This window comes from Centruroides sculpturatus, unplaced genomic scaffold (assembly GCF_000671375.1).
Source record: "Centruroides sculpturatus isolate CEXI.00-Female unplaced genomic scaffold, Cexi_2.0 scaffold471, whole genome shotgun sequence".
NCBI lineage: Eukaryota > Metazoa > Arthropoda > Arachnida > Scorpiones > Buthidae > Centruroides > Centruroides sculpturatus.
Genome location: NW_019384689.1, coordinates 217056 through 236253, shown reverse-complemented (window position 1 = coordinate 236253; position 19198 = coordinate 217056). Strand labels below are relative to the sequence as shown.

The following is a 19198-nucleotide window of genomic DNA, read 5'->3' as shown; positions in this document are numbered from 1 at the left end:
CAGAAAAATACATGGTCCCTATATCAGAGTTAAACCAGCTGATATAGGGAGATATATCCAGTCTTGTCTGATTTTATTTTAAGGTTGATTACATTTCACTTGCTTGTCACTACTACAAATTCTGAATTTTTGCTGCTTCTGCTTTCAAAATGGTTGTCATTAGAGAGCACATATAGCACTGATACTCTTATATGAACTGCTTATAAACAACTTTAAAGTATATTTACAGAACCTCACTATATATGACTTATTATTTTTATTTATTTTTCTTCTTTTGATCATTTTTGACTACACATTTTGCTGCCACTCAAGGCAGTCACCTTGTTGCCTGTACTTTTAATGTTTCCTTGCACCCATACTTGTGCAATTTAGATAACTTCACTATCCTTTTTGGGAACCATTGTTTTAAGACATCTTTGTACATGCCAATCATTAAACTCAAGTTAATAGAAAACAGTATTGAAATTTAATTATAAGTTGAATCCCAAAATTTTTTCTATTAGGTAGATGTAATTGCTGGATTATTTATGAGTTATTAAGTAATCAAATATGAAGTTTGGTCTGAGATAAGTGGTATCATGCAGTGTTATAAATTAATTTTGAAGTTTCTGAAAGAAAAGATCATCCCACTGTGAGACTCAAACATGCATCTTCCACATACCATTGAGATTAGTTATCAGTTATGTGGACTGGATCTCCCAGCAATCTTTGCTTCTAGACCTGTTTTAGATCACATACACATTAATTGCACTCACATAGTTTGCATAAGATGTGGGTTCAAGCTCTGTGCCAAGATGATTTTTTTTTTCTGGAATTTTTAGGAATTAATTTATTTAATTCAAAATTAATTATTAACAGTAGCATAAGATGATGTCCTATCTATTTTTAAGCCAGATTTTGTAGTTTAATTACTTAGTTATAGCCTATAAATAATTCAGTAAAATTAGGTTTTTGGTTAATATAATGTCACATTTTGGTTTCCAATTGTATAATCTTCATAATGATTAATTTAATAAAGAACATTGATTTATAATGAATCATATATGCTAATGTAAGTACACAGTAAAACTTGCAAAAGATAGAACCTTCCTATGACAGAAATTTGTAAAAACTGATTAATTGCATTTATTTCAGCATTTTCTCAAATTTTTTTCAACAGCCTGAGATAAAAAAAATCATGTGTGTTAAAGCTGAAATATGTTAAGAACTAGTACCCTTTAATAAGTAATCTTTAATACATGCATTAAATATTACATTAAATTTAGATTTAAATATTCTTTGGTTCCTACACTTGCCAGCAAAAAGTGTGCATTGTTTTTTGATTGGAGGTAGGACCTCACGCTAGAGTGAGCATCATTATAAAATATTTTTTCTTATCAATTACACTTCAGAAAATTTCTCAATGTTTAAAAAGAAGAAACTTGCTTCAATTTGGGCAGAAACTTCAGAAAATATTCATTTCACATTTCTGTTCACATTTATGCAATATTTTATACAGTTGTGCCTTACCCTAAATCTGGCAAAACCATTAAAAAAAATTGTATTTTCAATGAAAATACATGAGTTGTACTTGAAATGCATCTTAAAAGAACATGTGTACCTTCTTTCACTTCAGAATATATATATATTCTGAAATGTAAGTTTAGGTTTTTTATTCTTTTCCTTTTATTTTGAGGTCATTTCAATGAATATAACAAATGCTGTTTAGATTAAAAATTGGCAAAGAATAGTGTGTTTACATATTGAATAAGCAAATACTTTTTTTGTTCCTGTCTACCTTGAGGCTGGTTTACTTGACATGACTATCATAAACATTTTATCACAACCAAAAAACATATTGACAAGATTTGCAAGTCCTTCTGAGCACATGTGAGAGTATTTGCTCAAATGTGGTAATAACATGATCTAACATGATTCCAATCATATCACTGATTGGTTTGACTATGCGGCAACAAAAAATTGACCAAGTTTTCCAAAATAGTTGTGACTTGTCAAGCTTAGATAATACAGTAAAACCTGCATTGTGTGCTGGCTTACCTGGGTTTTACTGTATTATTTCTTTTTGAAAACTAAAAGTTGCTATAATGCATTAAATATTTAAAATTTTTCACATTTTGTTGGATAAAATTAGAAAATAAATTCTATTTTTATCATTATTTTTAATTTTTTAAACTAAACACACCTTGAATGCTTTTCCAGCAACTAAGTCTTTTGAGCAAGCTTCACCAGTGAAGTTCCAGCTTAGACTATTATTGATTTAATTTTTTATTATAAGGGTGGATCAAATGAAAACAGAACAGTGGTCGTAATTCGGTGTATGTATATGTGAGTGTAATAAAACTGTGTGTAGATGTAGAGCAGGAGGTGAAAGAGGAGAAACCCTATTGAGGAATGGACTCACTCTTGGTAAGCGCTCGCAACCACATGGTATTACCAGGAGTGTTGTCCAACAGGCAATCAGTCTGCATTATGTTTGCGACTAAAGAAGAGCAATGTGGTGTTATTTGTTTTTTAGCGGCAGAGGGTGTTGTGAAGTGCAGAGGACAATGAAAACAGTGTTCTCTGTACACTGTTTACATTGTCATCTGGAATGCTTTTGCTCCATGACAATGCATGGCCACATACGGCCACTCGCACACTGAGCGTGCTTGTGAAGTTTCGGTGGAATGTATTGAAACACCCACCATACAGCCCCGACCTTTCACCATGTGACTTTCATATCTTTGGTTTGCTAAAAAAAACATTGCAGGGTTGACGTTTTCAATCAGACAGCAAAGTCATGGACACTGTTCAAAACTGGTTTCAATCTCAATCAAACTCTTTCTACGAATGAGGTATTCATCGCTTGGTGCAGCAGTGGGACAAGTGCTTGTGTAATTATATTTGAAAATAAATAATGGCTACTGTTCCATTTTCTTTGATCTGCCCTAATATATTTTAATAAATACATTTATATTTAAGAAGTTTTCTCATGATTATAATATTGTAGGTATGGTAATCGTGGTCATAATCAACCTGCTGTTCATTTAAGAACAAAAAGATGTTGCATTACATCACAAAATCATGGCTTTGCAGTTAGTACCGATTCTCTACCCTTAGGATGGTCTATGTTATTTCAGAATGCAAATGATCATACAAACGAAGGTATTGTTCATGACACTCTACCATTTTTCAGGTAAATAGCCTATTTTTAAAAATTATTTGTGTAAATTTTGTTATAAAGTGATTTCTTTTATTTAAGTGTTCAGTTCCACCCTGAACATAAGGCTGGACCAGAAGATTTAGAAGTATTATTTGACGTATTCTTTAAATCTGTTGAAAATCATTTGAAGGGAACTACAAAGTATGCCTTTAAGTACATTATTAAAATTTAATTTTGTAAATTATTGATGATATATTAATAAGTGAATTAATATTTTAGATTATGCTTAAAAGATTTAATTGATTATTACATGCAACCGAGAATACCGGAGTCCATTAATTTGAAACCAGTTTTGAAACGTGTAAATAAAGTTCTTATTCTTGGTTCTGGAGGTTTATCCATTGGTCAGGCTGGAGAATTTGATTATTCTGGTTCACAAGTTTGTATTAATTCTGAATATACAGAATAAATTTGGAATGTTCAGATATTTTCTTGAATTTTACAAATTTCTCTTATAGGCCATTAAAGCTTTAAAGGAAGAAAAAATTAAAAGCGTGCTAATTAATCCAAACATTGCTACTGTGCAGACATCTCCCGATCTTGCTGATAAAGTGTATTTTCTTCCTATTACCATAGAATATGTCACTCAAGTTAGTAATTTTGTTGAAATAATCTCTAGTATTGATAGTTTGTGTATCAATAATTTATAAAAGAAATGCTCAGAACCTATCAATTTTGACACATTTTGTTGTAATTTGTAATTTATTATATAATATTAATGAAGTAATGATATATTTTGTTTCACTTTATTTTACAATTTTTATAGATGTAAATATATTGGGTTGTTCGGAAAGTAAGTTCGTTTTTTTCCATGGAAAACGAACAAACTTTTTGTTACAAAAAAAAAATATTTTATTGAATTATATATCGACCATTTTGGTCAAATACCTGTTGTCATCATTTCTGGTAGTAGCATGATTTCACATTCATAAAAATTTTGATCGTTGCTTACAAAAAACTGATCCAAGTGATTTTTGACATTGTCATTTCAAGTAAATGTCTTACAGTTAAAAAAAATTTTGTATAGACCGGAACAAGTAATAATCTGAGTGTGCTCAATCTTGTGAATATGGTTGGTGTGATAGCACGTCCCATGTAAGTTATAACAGTTTTTGACGAGTTACCAAACTTGTGTGAAATTTGACATTATTGTGGTAAAACACTACACTTGTTCTGTTGATCAATTCTGGCCGCCTTTTCTGTTTGACGATATTACTCAATTTGTTTAGTCGATGGCAGTACACTTTCAAATCAATTGTTAAATTGTCTGGTAACAGCTCCAAAAAAAATTTCCTTAAAATCCCATCAAAGAGAGCATCTCTCTTTAAGAACATGTGGAACCCATATATCAAGCTTTGAAACGAAACCAATTTGTTTCAAGTAATCATAAACGGTTCAGTTTGACAAATTTAATCTCTTAGTGATTTCACGTGTTGTTATTTGGCAGTTTGCTTCAATCGGTACCTTTGTTTTGTTTTCGTTGGCTTCAACTGGCCATCCAGAACGTGGTGTATCTTCAATGTTAAAATTGACAGAACGAAATTTTGTAAACCAGTTTTGGCACTGTCTTTCTCTCAACACATCTTCTCCATACACATCACACAATTTTTTCTCGCTTGAACAGCATTCTTACCTTTTCGGTAATATAAGAGCAAAATATGCCGAAAATGACGCTTTCGCTCTTCCATATTTGATGAGACACAAAAAATAAACAATTGCATGAAATCAAACAAAAGTTTTTACAAATAAGCCTTAAAATGCTAGCTGTCAAAATATGTAATAATAATACAGTTTAGAATGAAAATGGTGGGAAAAATATGACTAATCTGTCTAGTGGTAAGAAAAACGAAATTACTTTCCAAACAACCTAATAGAATTATACTTTGAATATTTGTTGAATTATATAGAGATATTGGTTTAAGTGTCATTAATAATTGTCGGTTTTATTTTGCATATTGACAACAATAGAATATTAAGTCAGATTTACTTCTGTATGATATATAAAATGTTAGCATTTTTTACATGAATGTCTATGAGCATACTTGGCAATTACAGTGTAATGCTTTCTAACTTCTTAGCAAATTGGTCATAAAAAGATGATTTAGGTATCATTCTTAAGAGAATGAAAAAAATAAAATAAAGAAATAAAGAACATTTTTTTCAAAACATTGAATAGTTTCAGCTATATTGCATTTTAAAGTTTATGTGCATACAATAATGCAGCAGCAGATGATGAGTCATCGCATACTTGGCAGTACTCTGCAATATGATCAATGAATCATTAGCACAAGAGTTGTAGTGATTAATTATGACAGTGCAATAGAAAATGCATTACTTTGACAATGGTCAAAACTATTATGTAAATAAGACAAATTATACTATGTCTGATCAACCATTCTTAACTGCAAGCAATTAAATGATGATTATTGTAAATTAAATAAACTGAGTGATTCTCAAATTTTCATTTTATTTCTTCCAAAACATTTACAAAAATCAGATATTGGATCCATACACCTACTGTGACTATTTTAAAATGACCGATCAGGTTTCTGTAAGTTATAATATTCAATTGTATATTGGAGTACTGTTGTTTATTGAAATATGATCAGCTGTCTGAAAAAGTGCTAGTATTTTATTTGCATGTCATGCAAAAATGAAGAATCCAGTTCACTTTTGAAGTTTCACTAATCATTTCAAGCTATAATAAGAATGATTAAACAATTATCTTGTATGAATATTAATAATTATATAATTAAACTAATTTAATACATAATTATAAAAATTTTGAAAGAAAACGTTGGCCAAGTGAGGTGACTCAAACATACATCATCTGACTGATATGCAGATGCATTGCCTGTTATATTACTAGAATCTACATCTTTTTTTCAGGCCTATTTATATAATTTAGATGTATAATACAATTGTACAAGCTAATTATTGCTGTAATAATTGGGAACATTGTTATCTATACCCTTTCATTGAACTCAACAGTCATAATATGAGCAATTAAGCTTTGGTTTAGTTGTCAATGTGATAATGTTTACTTAATAAGTTTAATTACTATGAATATATTTATTATAAAGAAAATTAATAATTATTGTATATTACTGAAAGGTTATAAAATCTGAGAGACCAGATGGTATTCTTCTGACATTTGGAGGTCAGACAGCTTTAAATTGTGGAGTTGAATTGGAAAAAGCTGGAATTTTTGACCAATATAAAATTCAAGTTCTTGGCACTCCCATAACATCTATAATTAGCTCCGAAGACAGAAAATTATTTGCTGAGAAAGTTGCAGAAATTAATGAAAGTGTTGTTCCAAGTGCTGCTGCATATTCTGTCCCAGAGGTAATGGCTTAATGAATATAAGTAAGTAAAATAAATCAATTATTAATATCCAATTATTGATTTAAATAATCCATTAATAGGCTTTAGAAGTCGCAGAGTCATTAGGTTATCCAATCTTAGTTAGATCAGCCTATGCACTTGGTGGATTGGGATCCGGATTTGCAAACAATCAAGCAGAATTGAAAACTTTAGTAACTCAAGCGTTGGTTCGTTCTTCTCAAGTTCTATTAGATAAGAGTTTAAAAGGCTGGAAAGAAGTAGAGTATGAAGTTGTAAGAGATGCTTATGATAATTGTATTACGGTAAGAGCTTTTGATTTAAATTTATTGTATTTAGTATAATTTAGAAAGAACAGTTACACAAGAAATTGTAATTTCTAAAGTTCAGTAATATTTTTTCTGAGAAAATCCTTTATAAACTGCAAACACATAACCAACTAAAAAAAAATTTAAGAAAGATTATAAAAAAATGTACTTACAATTATGAAATACATGTATTTATTTATTTTGAAAATTCCGTACATAATTTAATTTTTAGGTGGAGGAGTAACAATCTTAATTACATTGGTTAGTAAATTATATTTACACCAAATAGACTCAATTGAGTCGTTACTAGAGAATAGTCCATGTATTCTATTGTCTGATTCTTTACAAATAACACAAGGTGCATGTTGATAGACGTAGATAATCTAATTTCTCACAATCAAACATACAGTGATTTAGGTTTGCCTTTTCCTTCTGACAATAAGGACATGCAACTGAAGAACTTAAATCTATACACAAGTTTTTCCATATTAAATGAAACTTATTTAGTCAGGTCTGAATAATCTTTTTTTTTTTTTTTTAATTATGAATGGCAGTTGCTGACAGTAGATGTAAAAACACCAACAATTGTCTAATATTTCTGGGTACCAAGTGTGATACTTAGCCTTGAGAATCCTGTCACTTTCTTCTCTAAGAAAAAGATTGTTGAACTTGTATAAGATTGTATTTGTGTAATATTTTAAAACATCTGGAGAAGAGTCTATTAAGGAAAGTGAAATACCTATTCTATTAAAGAGTCCCTCCAATTTAGTAAACTAACAATATTTTAATATTCTGGTCGATGAGAGCTTCAGGACAGAATATGCCACGCATTCCAAAGAGGGTGGGTCAGAGATTATATTTCTCAAAAAGTTTAAGGTTAATTTAACAAAACATTTCTGGGAAAACTCAAGACCCAATTCAGCATATTCATATTCATATACCAATTCAGCTAATTACATATGTTGGGATGACCTCTCAAGGCCATAAAGACGATGGACAAACATCAACTTTAAAGAATTGATGTTTTCAAAACAGAAAGACCCCTGGAAGGGCAGACCATAAGACCAACTTGAAGTAAATAAAGAGGCTGCTAATTTCTTACAAAGAACCATATGACTGTTCCTTACTCATTATATAATCTCAACTGCACATCGGGTTATATGCAATACAATAAATCTGACTTACAGAACCTGTAACCAATGCGTATCACTTTTTCTTTCAACAACCAAACGTTTTCATAACCCCTTCTGGGTTCTTCATCAGGATAACAGCTGGATCGAATAGCAAACAACGAATTCAAAAAGTTTGAATAAATCCGAACTTCTTAGAGTTTGAATCGTTCCATTCGCTTAATCAGTCACGTGATATGATTGAAACTGTTTTAATTCGACGGTCGATGTTCAAATTTAAGAGAAAGATCCACAACGTGTTATTGAGATATAAAGATTATTTAATATTCTCGTGTTCCCTAATATCGTTTATTTTTAAGGCTTAATATAATTTCGTTATCACTCTTTATGGAGTAGGTTTTGCCACACCATGGAAAGGCTAATCTCTTCTCTTGAATTAATACACTCGGATTTGTCATACACCCTAAAAATTTCCATCTCTTCTAGCCATTTTAGTTGATGAATATGTGGTGTGGAGGCAATTATCCGTGCTGCATTGAAGTCCGCCACTATATCGGGATCAGTGGCATAGGTGGAGAGTGAGGTTGTGTGCCTGTTGTGATGTATATCCGAAATATGCTCTTTTAATCTAACCTCTAACGAGCGTTTAGTTGATCCCACGTATACCAGATCCCTGTTGAATTCGTTGTTTGCTATTCGATCCAGCTGTTATCCTGATGAAGAACCCAGAAGGGGTTATGAAAACGTTTGGTTGTTGAAAGAAAAAGTGATATGCATCGGTTACAGGTTCCATAAGCCAGATTTATTGTATTGTTCCTTACTCTTCTCAAAATGCCGATAACTGAATTTATTTTAGAGAATGCTTTATCTTTAACATAAGATGTATAATTTAGAAATGAACCAGAGGCTACCAAGCAAATCCCCAAATAAGTAACTTCATTAACAATACTAATTTCTCTTCCATTTAAGAAAACTTATCTGCTTTTCTCAGCCTTCCACCTTGTCTAAAGATTAATATTTTTGACTTTGAAAAATTGATACGCAAACCCAAAGTAGATGATGAATTAAGTAATCTATCCGATATTCTTTGTAGATAGATTGGTAGATTCTTTGTAGATTCACTGTATCGTCAGCAAATTGGAGTAAGTGGACATCATAATCACCTAAAGAAATGGAATCTTTGCTTAGATCATCAAAAGCATGAACCATATCATTAACATAGTAGATAAACAATAACTGGCTTAGAGAATCACCTTGTGATAAACCCTTTTCTAACAGAAAAGCATCAGTAAATCTAGCACTAATGAAAATCTAACAGGATCTCCAAAACTACACTGTCGAAAGCTTTTTCATAATCTATAAAGACAGCCAGTAAACACTGTCTTTTCTTTGAAAGTTGTCTACAAATCAAGGAGTGAATAATTAAAATATTACTCAAAGTGCTCTTTCGAGGTTGGTAAGCAAATTGGACTGGTTGAATAAGATTCCTCTCTCTGAGCCATATACCCAATCTTTTCACCAAAATAGACGTAAAGATTTTCTGAACTACAGGTAACAATGATATTGGCCAAAAGTTAGCAGGCTCATCAATTGGACTTTTTTATGAATAACCTTAATATTTATATCTAACCACGGTTTTGGAATATTAGCAGTATCATAAACCTGATTAAATAGCTTAACCAAGTAAGGAATTAATGTTCTACCAGAATAAACAATTAAAGATGGTGAAACATTGTTTATCCCAGGAACACGGTGCATTTGCATCTTTTGAACAGTAATGTTCACCTCTGAGTCTTAAAGATGGATACTTTTTCCGAAAAATGTAAGAGATCCGAAACTAAAATTTTTAATAAAAACATTTAACTTAAATTTAATTTTTAAAATGTATTTTATCATAAAATAATTTGTACTTTGTATTATATTGTATTAATAAACAAAATTATTTGCGTATTTTCACTTATGTGGAACCTAACCCTATACCTCAGTGTAAATATGGGTTTGTTTTACGCCAATTCGATTTGTGCCGGCTTTTGTAGGAACGGAACTGCGGCGTAAACTGAGGGCTACCTGTACTGCCATAAAGATGACATTTCTTCTTTATCAGTATCTGAAGGAGATTTTTTAACTTTGGTAATTTAGCTCCTGGGTCTCTCAGTGAGCATTGATGCTTAATTCCCTTCCAGTCATCTTGGCTATGCTGTAACCCTTCAGGGGAGTACATAGAAACATATCCAATAAGATAAAGCTTATAGTAACACAAAATGATACAAAAGAGCAGCAAAACATAACAAATTAAGTAGAAAAAACTCTATAATTTACATAAGAATAGTATTAACAATATCTCAAGCAAAAAGTCACCAGCAACAATGGTTGCTCAACAGTGCCCCTATGAAATACAATTTATTAGAATAAAAGTACTTTGTCCTTTGTTACCATTAAAGTTATAGCAAACTTCAGATGATCTATCAAAAAATTTTTCTTACATAGAATAAATGCAGCAATGTTGTAAGTTAGTGTGAGATAGCCGGGGACGTAAACAAAGTTACGCCACTTACAGGCACGCGATCGTGAGATCGGTTTTCTTACTTTTTATAGGAGAGCGATAATCGCTAGTAGATCTGAACTGTGAAGTCCAGATGCTCGTCAGGTTCCCGACACCAGTTTGTCAATTAAATTCCGCGGACAAACACGCATGTGAGATCTGATTCGGACTCAAATTAAGAGACATTTTAATTATAAATGAAATAATAATAAATTTAATAAAACATAAGAAAATATAAAGTAATACAAAATATCAAATGAAAGAATGATATAAATCGAGAGAGACGCGACCCTATTATAACCGATGCAAGATCAAGAGAGAGATTACAACATTCTTATAAAACATACAACCTGTTTTAGTTGTCGTTCGTCTTCTTCTCTGTAGGCAAGGGACACTTTGGAGATAAAGTTCATTTACTTCTTTCCATGGGAGATCGATATGTGCACCAAAATCAAAGTATAACTTCTAAGTGCTAACTCTGGAATTATTCTATGCGACTCATCTAAGGGCGTTGGTCATCAGGAGGAAAATGTGTGGAGTCCGGACACTTCCAGATCTGTCGATGAACTCCCCGAATTCTGACAAATTTCCCCTATATCTCATGATTTACGACCAATCATCTGCCAGAAACTCTTTCATGTGAACGGATGAAAGGGGAATCAAAGAGGGGTAGATAGTTCCCATCTGGGCGAGATTTTTAGCGGATAAGGGAAAAACAGAGGATGTACGAACTTCCCTCAAAGGAAGTAACATCTGTTATCTGCCTTTTCCCACGTTGGAAAACGTTACTTTCTCACCAAAAATGAAATAATATTTTGTGACAATATTTAACATTATTAATAAAATTACTAATTTAGACCCAGGGGCCTTTCAGGTCTCACATTAACTATTCTTATTAACAAGTTACAAGAACTTAAATCTTGAACATTTATCTATTATAAAATTGGGGAATAAATGACATTTGAAACTCTAAATAAATAAATCTGGTTCCCAGCTAAGTCTACTCCTTGCAAATAAATGTTTGTTTGATCATCCAATTTTAAAACAAGTATTCTGTTGTGTAGTAAGTTCATCTTGATTTTGATAATGCATTTATCTTTAGTGTTATCTGTGTACAAAATCATTTACCTCACATCATCATCATCCTGTATGAAATCCATATCAATACTTTAAGTCTTTGATATACAGTAGAACCTCTATTATCCGGATTGTTCAAAATAAACAAAAATTTTACGAATTTGCTGATTTGCACTTGGCGAATTACGATACTGTTCATGTACGTGATGGAATGCATAACTTTTTTTGTTTCAACGTTTTACCCAGCACAGTGGCCGTAAACTCTTAAATATATTTTGTGTTGTAATAAAAATATAACTTGACATACGTATTTATAAATAATTTATTTTCAAATTACATCATTTCTATGACCAAGGGCGGCGTAAGGCATGGGCAATGTGGGCCACCATCTATACCTCGCGGTCTGAAGAGCCTCGCATTTCGAAGGTTTATGCATTACTTAAAAGCTGCGAATGCCACGAAAAAGTTTTACTCATCATAAAACGATAAATAGTTTGTCAAATTTTTATTCATAAAAATGCAGTTTTGACTGCTTTTTATTTTATAAAATCCGTCTTCTTGCGCCACCAGAGGGCCTTTTAAACAATAGGTAGTCTGTTAACATTGGTCAGTAGTAGTCCAAATTCAATATGAACATTTGTTTCTTGAAAATTTGATCACGATTTAAATACAGTATTTACTTTTAATATTACCGATATGTCATCGAAAAGAAAACGTGTTGTATTATCATTAAAAGACAAATTAAAGTATTTGTTTTGATTATCCGGATTTTTCCTTATCCAGACTACCTTCATCCCCAATTAGTCCGGATAATTGAGGTTCTACTGTATTTCAAAAACTTCAAAAAAGTTTGAGCTTTACACAAATCTATAAAGAAACCTGTGTTGTTGGAGTCAGAAGCCAATATATAATGTACAGTGTGTTGAACATCACTAGCTTTGTGGATTAATTTTGGGAAAAGAAATGTGAGTATAATAATGTAGACAATGGTAATAGAAAGTGCATCTGAGAAGGTTAGCTACTACATTAAATTAATAAAATTCCACATATGCTCTTCACGATTTCTGGTCTATATTTGATTTTGGTTGATGTCCGAGCAAGCATGTTAAGTGTCACACTGTTAATGGCTCCCATGATTCTTATAAGTGAGGCTCAAGTGTCTGGCACTTTTATAGCAAACACAATTTTTGACATATGCACAAAGAAAAAAGTTTAAAGAGATGATGTTGGGTGATTAAATAAACCAAGAATTGGGCTAATGATCTAGACCAGCGCTGTCCAACTGGCGGCCCGCGGGCCGTATACGGCCCGCCAAATAATTTTTACGGCCCTCGAGTACATTTTACTATGAATAAATTTTTTACTAAATTATTATTATTATTATTAAAATTATTTTACTAACGTGTTTCCCCGAAAATAAGACTGTCTTATGTTAATTTTTGCTCTGAAAAATGCGCTAGGTTAGGGGTCGGCAACCTGCGGCTCGCGAGCCACATGCAGCTCTTTGGATGTGAAGCTGCGGCTCTTTAGTTCCATACGCAAATATTATTTATTTTATCAAAAACAAAAACATTTAAAAATCGTTCTGAATCGATTAACGAGGATTCGGCACTGATTCTCTCTCTTCAGCCACTTGTACTTGCTTTTCACCGCACCCCTCCCCGTGACACGCCGTCGTCGGATGTTTCTATTATCTAATTTGTTGTGAAAAACACTACTTATATATGAATATATAGATATTTTTCCTTATGAATAAATAGATTAGTTTTTTTTTATCAAAAAAACTTTATTTATGCGAGTACTATTTATTGTTGGCAAGAAAAAATTTTGTGGCTCTTTAAAAACTTTGAAATTTTGTAAATTGTAATTTTGGCTCTTACGACTTAAAAGGTTGCCGACCCCTGCGCTAGGTCTTATTTTCAGGGAATGTCTTATTTTTTCCAGGAAGAAGAATTTACATTTATTATTGAACAAAAAAATTCCCAAGTCGAACTTAGACAAGAGTGACGTATATCCGGTGTGTCGAACTGTCGCCTTTTTATAGCGTCAACATCGGATTCGCTGACCAATTAGTGCTTACTGAACCGTAGCACTATGCAAATGTCGTGTGGTTTATCAACCTTCTTGGCCCCCGAAATGTTTGATAAAAAAAATATGGCCCGCGGACTATGATAAGTTGGACAGCGCTGATCTAGACTGAGCAGCAACAGCAGTCCTTTCAAGCATATGTACATGAAACTCGAGGTCATGCTGCATAGTGCCATAAATTGCCACTTGGCAATATTTTTATTAAAGTGGGAATAAAAATCTTAGTCTGCTTATTTCAGCATTCAATGTGAAATTGAATTACAAAGCACACTTCATGAAAAACAGCAGAATGTTGATCTCCTGTGCAATGGAAGTCTCATGCACCACACACTGAGCAGTATCATGACACCATATCGCAAGTTCAAGCAGGAAAGCAGGAAGGAACTGAAGGCAGTTTTCATGCAATGCCATCTAGTATTTCCAGTTTGGAGATTTTTTTTCTTGACTGACAGAAAATTTGGGGAATTTTTGGGGTGACATTTTTTTCCAATTTGATCTTTTTTCAGTAGACTAAAGCAAAAAATGTTTGACCTGACAGACTATCTGAAATATTGTTTAAGCATTGTGATCAAGTGTGTTATTCTGAATTCATTAAAAAGTTATTAAAAAATTATTTCTATTTCTGAGTAACAGCTTAACATGTTACTTTTGCTTTCCAGACTCTAAACTGGTAAGGCTATCGGTATCTGCATTAATTAGTAAGTAAAACTGGTAGCAATAAATAATTTAAGTGTCAAAAAAATTTAAAACTGACGTAATGGTTGGCAATTTTTTAAATTTCTGAGTGGCCCTTGGAAACTTGGAGTATTAACCAACATTCTCCAATACATTTTGTTCGTATATTTCAACAAATGGATTTTACAGTTAGTTTAAACTAGGTATGTTCAAGGAAAATGTTCTGTATTCTCAAGTACGTTAAAACTTGTTTTTCAGGGATAGATTTCATAACTCAAAAATAGTTGGAAAGATGTGTTATGTTGATTTCAGAATAAAATAAAATAGGCTTCCTAGAGAAGTTGCTGATATATTTTATAAATCTCAAGATATAAGCATTTTATTTTTATAATTTAAGACTTTTTTCAGCATACCACACAGTACACAAGTATTAATTTGTAAATTTCAATTTTAAATTAATTTTGTATTACTTTATTTTGTAGGTATGCAATATGGAAAATGTCGATCCTCTAGGAATCCATACTGGTGAATCAATAGTCGTAGCTCCAAGTCAGACTCTCACAAATGAAGAATATAATCGTCTTCGCACAACTGCTATTAAAGTGATAAGACATCTTGGAGTGGTCGGAGAATGCAATATTCAGTATGCCCTAAATCCAAATTCTGAAGAGGTTAAATTACTTTTCTTTCTTTAATTAAAAATATTTCTTTGAAATATAATTAAACTTATTAATTCTATTAACAAACAATTTAGTTTCATATTGTGGAAGTAAATGCTAGATTGTCTAGGAGTTCAGCACTTGCCAGCAAAGCCACCGGTTATCCTTTGGCTTACATTGCTGCAAAACTTGCACTGGGCATATCCTTACCAGAACTGTGTAACTCTGTAACAGGTTCAACTACTGCCTGTTTCGAGCCCAGTTTAGATTATTGTGTTGTGAAAATACCAAGATGGGATTTAGGAAAGTTTGCAGGTGTCAGTAATAAGGTATTGTCAAATTCATTTTCATAATATATTATTATTAAATTAGATGAATAATCAATTAGAAAATATAATTCCTTCAATAATTATTTATTTATATTGTTTATATAAAATATTAATATGATGTGTATAATTGCATAAATTTTTTGATTGAATGTGTTGCTGTGGAATCAAGCACACTGCAACACTTCAGTTAATGTGTGCTTGTCTTCATGGCAACAATGTTCAAACAAACATGTATTTATAAGCATCTCTGATGGTCAGTCTGAATGATTATTTGAATCTATATAATAATAAATAAATAAATTTTACTGTTATTTCATTAAATGTTTAAATTGATTGTCATTAATCAACAAATTATGCAAATTAACACGTTAACTGCCACCCGTAATATGATATTTTGTGTATTGACATGCCAAAATGAGAAAATTTGATATTTAATATTTTATTATAATGTAAATAAAAGNATTTTATCATGAAATTAATACAATTCTAAAATATAACTGTTTGTTTAATTAAATAATAATTATAGTAAACTATGACATTTACTATTTACTATACTAAAATTTACACATAATTCTCAATTCAATTTATAAAGTGGTGATGCTAAAGCTCAAGAAGACAAGTTGCCTAAAACATATTTCTTATTCAATTGTAATAAAAATCTGTACTATATTTAAAAAATAAACTTTTTAATGTTAAGAAATTAAATTTTTCAAAATAAAAACTTTCTGAAGTCAAGTACAGTATAGCAATTTAGAAAGAAAGCAATCAATTTTTGTAATTAAGTTTACTAAAACTCATCATAGTTTAAATAAAACTATATTAATTAACACGTTAACTGCCACCTGTAATATGATATTTTGCATAATGACATGCCAAAATAAGAAAATTTGATATTTAATATTTTATTATAATATAAATAAAAGGGTCATTATATAACAGTCAGCAGAGCGAAGATAAGAAAGATATATGAATGGCGGACGGACAGTCATATGGCCTTGAACGGGAGACTATTTCCTCCTGGCTACTTATTTTACAACCTGCTGTAATTAGATCTGTTCCTCTACTTAAAAGTTTTCACATCTGTGTGTTAAAAGTATTTAAGTATTTTACAATTTGTTTGGACTGCACATGTTGTTTTTTTCTGTAAATATATATTATTTTGCACTTATACACCTTGATTTTTTTTGTAATAATATTTACTTTATATGCGATAAAAAAGAATAATTAAACTAGTTCTTGATATTTNAAACGGGCAGTCGTATGGCCTTGAACGGGAGACTATTTCTCCCCTGGCTATTTATTTTACAACCCGCTGTAATTAGACCTGCTCCCTTACTTAAAAGTTTTCACATCTGTGTGTTAAAAGTATTTAAGTATTTTACAATTTGTTTGGACTGCACATGTGTTGTTTTTTTCTGTAAATATATATTATTTTGCACTTATACACCTTGATTTTTTTTGTAATATTATTTGCTTTATATGTGATAAAAAAGAATAATTAAACTAGTTCTTGATATTTTAAACTATTTACTATTAAAAACAACACTATCAGATATAAAATAGATTTTTATTTAAAAAGAACTACGACCTCCGGCCATCAAACCACTTCATGAGGCCATATGACATGTCGGCAGTTGTAGCTAAGGGACGTTCAGAGCCATACAATCACCGGCGGTTGAAACCAACTTCATAGATGTCTGTGAGATGCCACCACTAGCATATAGAACAACGTCTTACGAAACCAGGATAATTTAACCTTGAGTGAAACTTCATTGCTTATGTGACGTTGGGCAGGCAGATGGTGCTGTATGGCCGAGGCCAGTACAACCACTGGCACAGCAGATGGCAGTTAACGTGTTAAGCAGCATATTTCTTAAAGGAAGACTCTGTTTTCAATAAATTTAAGGCCAATTCAAACTTATGAGAATTGCAATTAGAATGACCATAAGTTGCTTGAGCCATTGCATATATATTGCAATAGCATCATTAAAGTTCAAACTATATGCAATCAGAAGTCCAATGGTGCCAGATCTTAGCTGTAAGGAGATGTGGAATAACCTGTAATGTTGGGTTCATAAGCATCTTTGTCACATCATTATTAGTGTCATCTCATATTATTGTGATGCAAGGGGGAAAAAATGATTTTTTACATCTTTATTCTAATGCTCTGATCACCATTTTGCAAAAATCTACAGACAACGGACTTCCCATTGGCACACCTCTTCCCTGTGTGTATGTAGTGCTCTTGAATTGGAATACGAAATTGTAACAAGCCAGATGCGCTAACTCGAGTACATTGTTGTGCGATGTGGTATCCTCTATGTTAGAAAGAAGGAAGTCTCTGAGCACACAAAAACACAGTTGAATTTTTATTGATGGGTATAAGGATCTAAAATCTAATACCATTGTGCAACTGGGAGTGTCTATCTTTATTCTAAGTACTCATAAGGTTTTACAATTTTTTCCTCTCTTTCTCTCTTTGCATGCAACATTCCAATGTCAAAAATCTAGTTTTTGATTACTACTTTTACAAAATGAGGACAAATTTTAACTTTACTGTTACACAACAATGCAATACAATGTACAGTACTAAGAGACTTCACATGTGCAGATCAGACACTTGTGACTACTAAACATTAGTGATTGTGTGTGTGTGTTTGAGGGTCACATGACTGGAAATGGGGTCATCACATGATGATAGTTCATGTGATATGACCAAGTTTTCCCTGCTGACACAATCTAGGTTTTTGTTCATGCCTAATTCATGAGAATCCATATGGGGAATTAGAGTAAGAGAATGGAGGAAGAATTTGAGAGGCATCACGAAAGATAAATCACTCAGATACATTATTAGATAACAATGAAAATTCTGGATGAAAAGAATTGGCTCGGTACAGGATTCAAACTTGCAACTGCCACTTACCATGAGGATGCATTGACCAAATCTTCATGCAAGGGATCAGATAAAAGTCTAGGTAGCTTAATTGGCAATGCATCCACATGGTAACAACAATTGTTATTTAAACATGAAATGATTAAACAAGAAAATAACAAACTGACAGATCTATCAATAGTCCTTCACTAAGGTCACGTCTAATTTTGCAATTTGAGAGAAAGAGTGTGTTTACAACTCACAACACATGATGTTTACCTGGGGTATAAATTGACACAGTCCTTGATAGTTATCTTAGGAGATCTTAGCCTTTATTGGTGTAAAATGGGTCGCCAAAGTGGTCTATATCGACCCCTAGAGGTCGATATAACGTTATTGGGGGGGTCGATGAAAAGATTAAAACTTACAAATTTTGAACCGAATATTGCTAATCTTGCTAAGGATTATCAAGCTTATCCGTCTTATTGATTGTCAGTTACAAAAATTATTAACATATGTACAATAAATGTAAAAAGTGTAAAATTAAAAGATATATATTAAAATAGTAAGAGTTTTTTTTTTGTTTTAGTTATTTGTCGAAACCGTGTCTTCTTTTTCTTGTTTCTTCTGATTCTATGTCACGACTTGGTGCATTTATAGACACTTGGCAAATAATTCCATCACCTACATTTACTTCTTACAGAAACGCGTTTCGGGCTTTCGCCCCTCTTCAGTCTGTTACGTCGATAGTTGTGACTTGTGTGTCCGTACTTCCCGCTCCCTTCCCCTCCCCTCTTTTTTCCCGACTTGACGGACTCCCCCGCATGCCTCGTAATTTGTAACATTACCCTTCTCCGAGTGTTGCACACAGCCTCGCCTGCGACTGTATAAACATTCTATTTTATTTTAATAATTGAAGCCAGTTTTTATGGATGTCGATGCTAAGGTTCTTGTTAATATTATTTTTGTCT

The 19198-nt window shown here is 32.1% G+C and overlaps 1 protein-coding gene across 1 annotated transcript in view; it reads left to right on the top strand.

The window, feature by feature from the left end:
• Positions 1–19198, top strand: part of LOC111627119 (CAD protein-like) — a 175800-nt gene that overhangs the window by 42134 nt on the left and 114468 nt on the right. The window contains exons 8-15 of the mRNA XM_023370681.1: positions 2990–3175; positions 3242–3343; positions 3422–3581; positions 3661–3792; positions 6317–6550; positions 6631–6852; positions 14850–15038; positions 15122–15355. Of these exons, the coding sequence (XP_023226449.1) occupies positions 2990–3175; positions 3242–3343; positions 3422–3581; positions 3661–3792; positions 6317–6550; positions 6631–6852; positions 14850–15038; positions 15122–15355 (1459 nt within the window). The remainder of the gene's footprint in view (positions 1–2989; positions 3176–3241; positions 3344–3421; positions 3582–3660; positions 3793–6316; positions 6551–6630; positions 6853–14849; positions 15039–15121; positions 15356–19198) is intronic.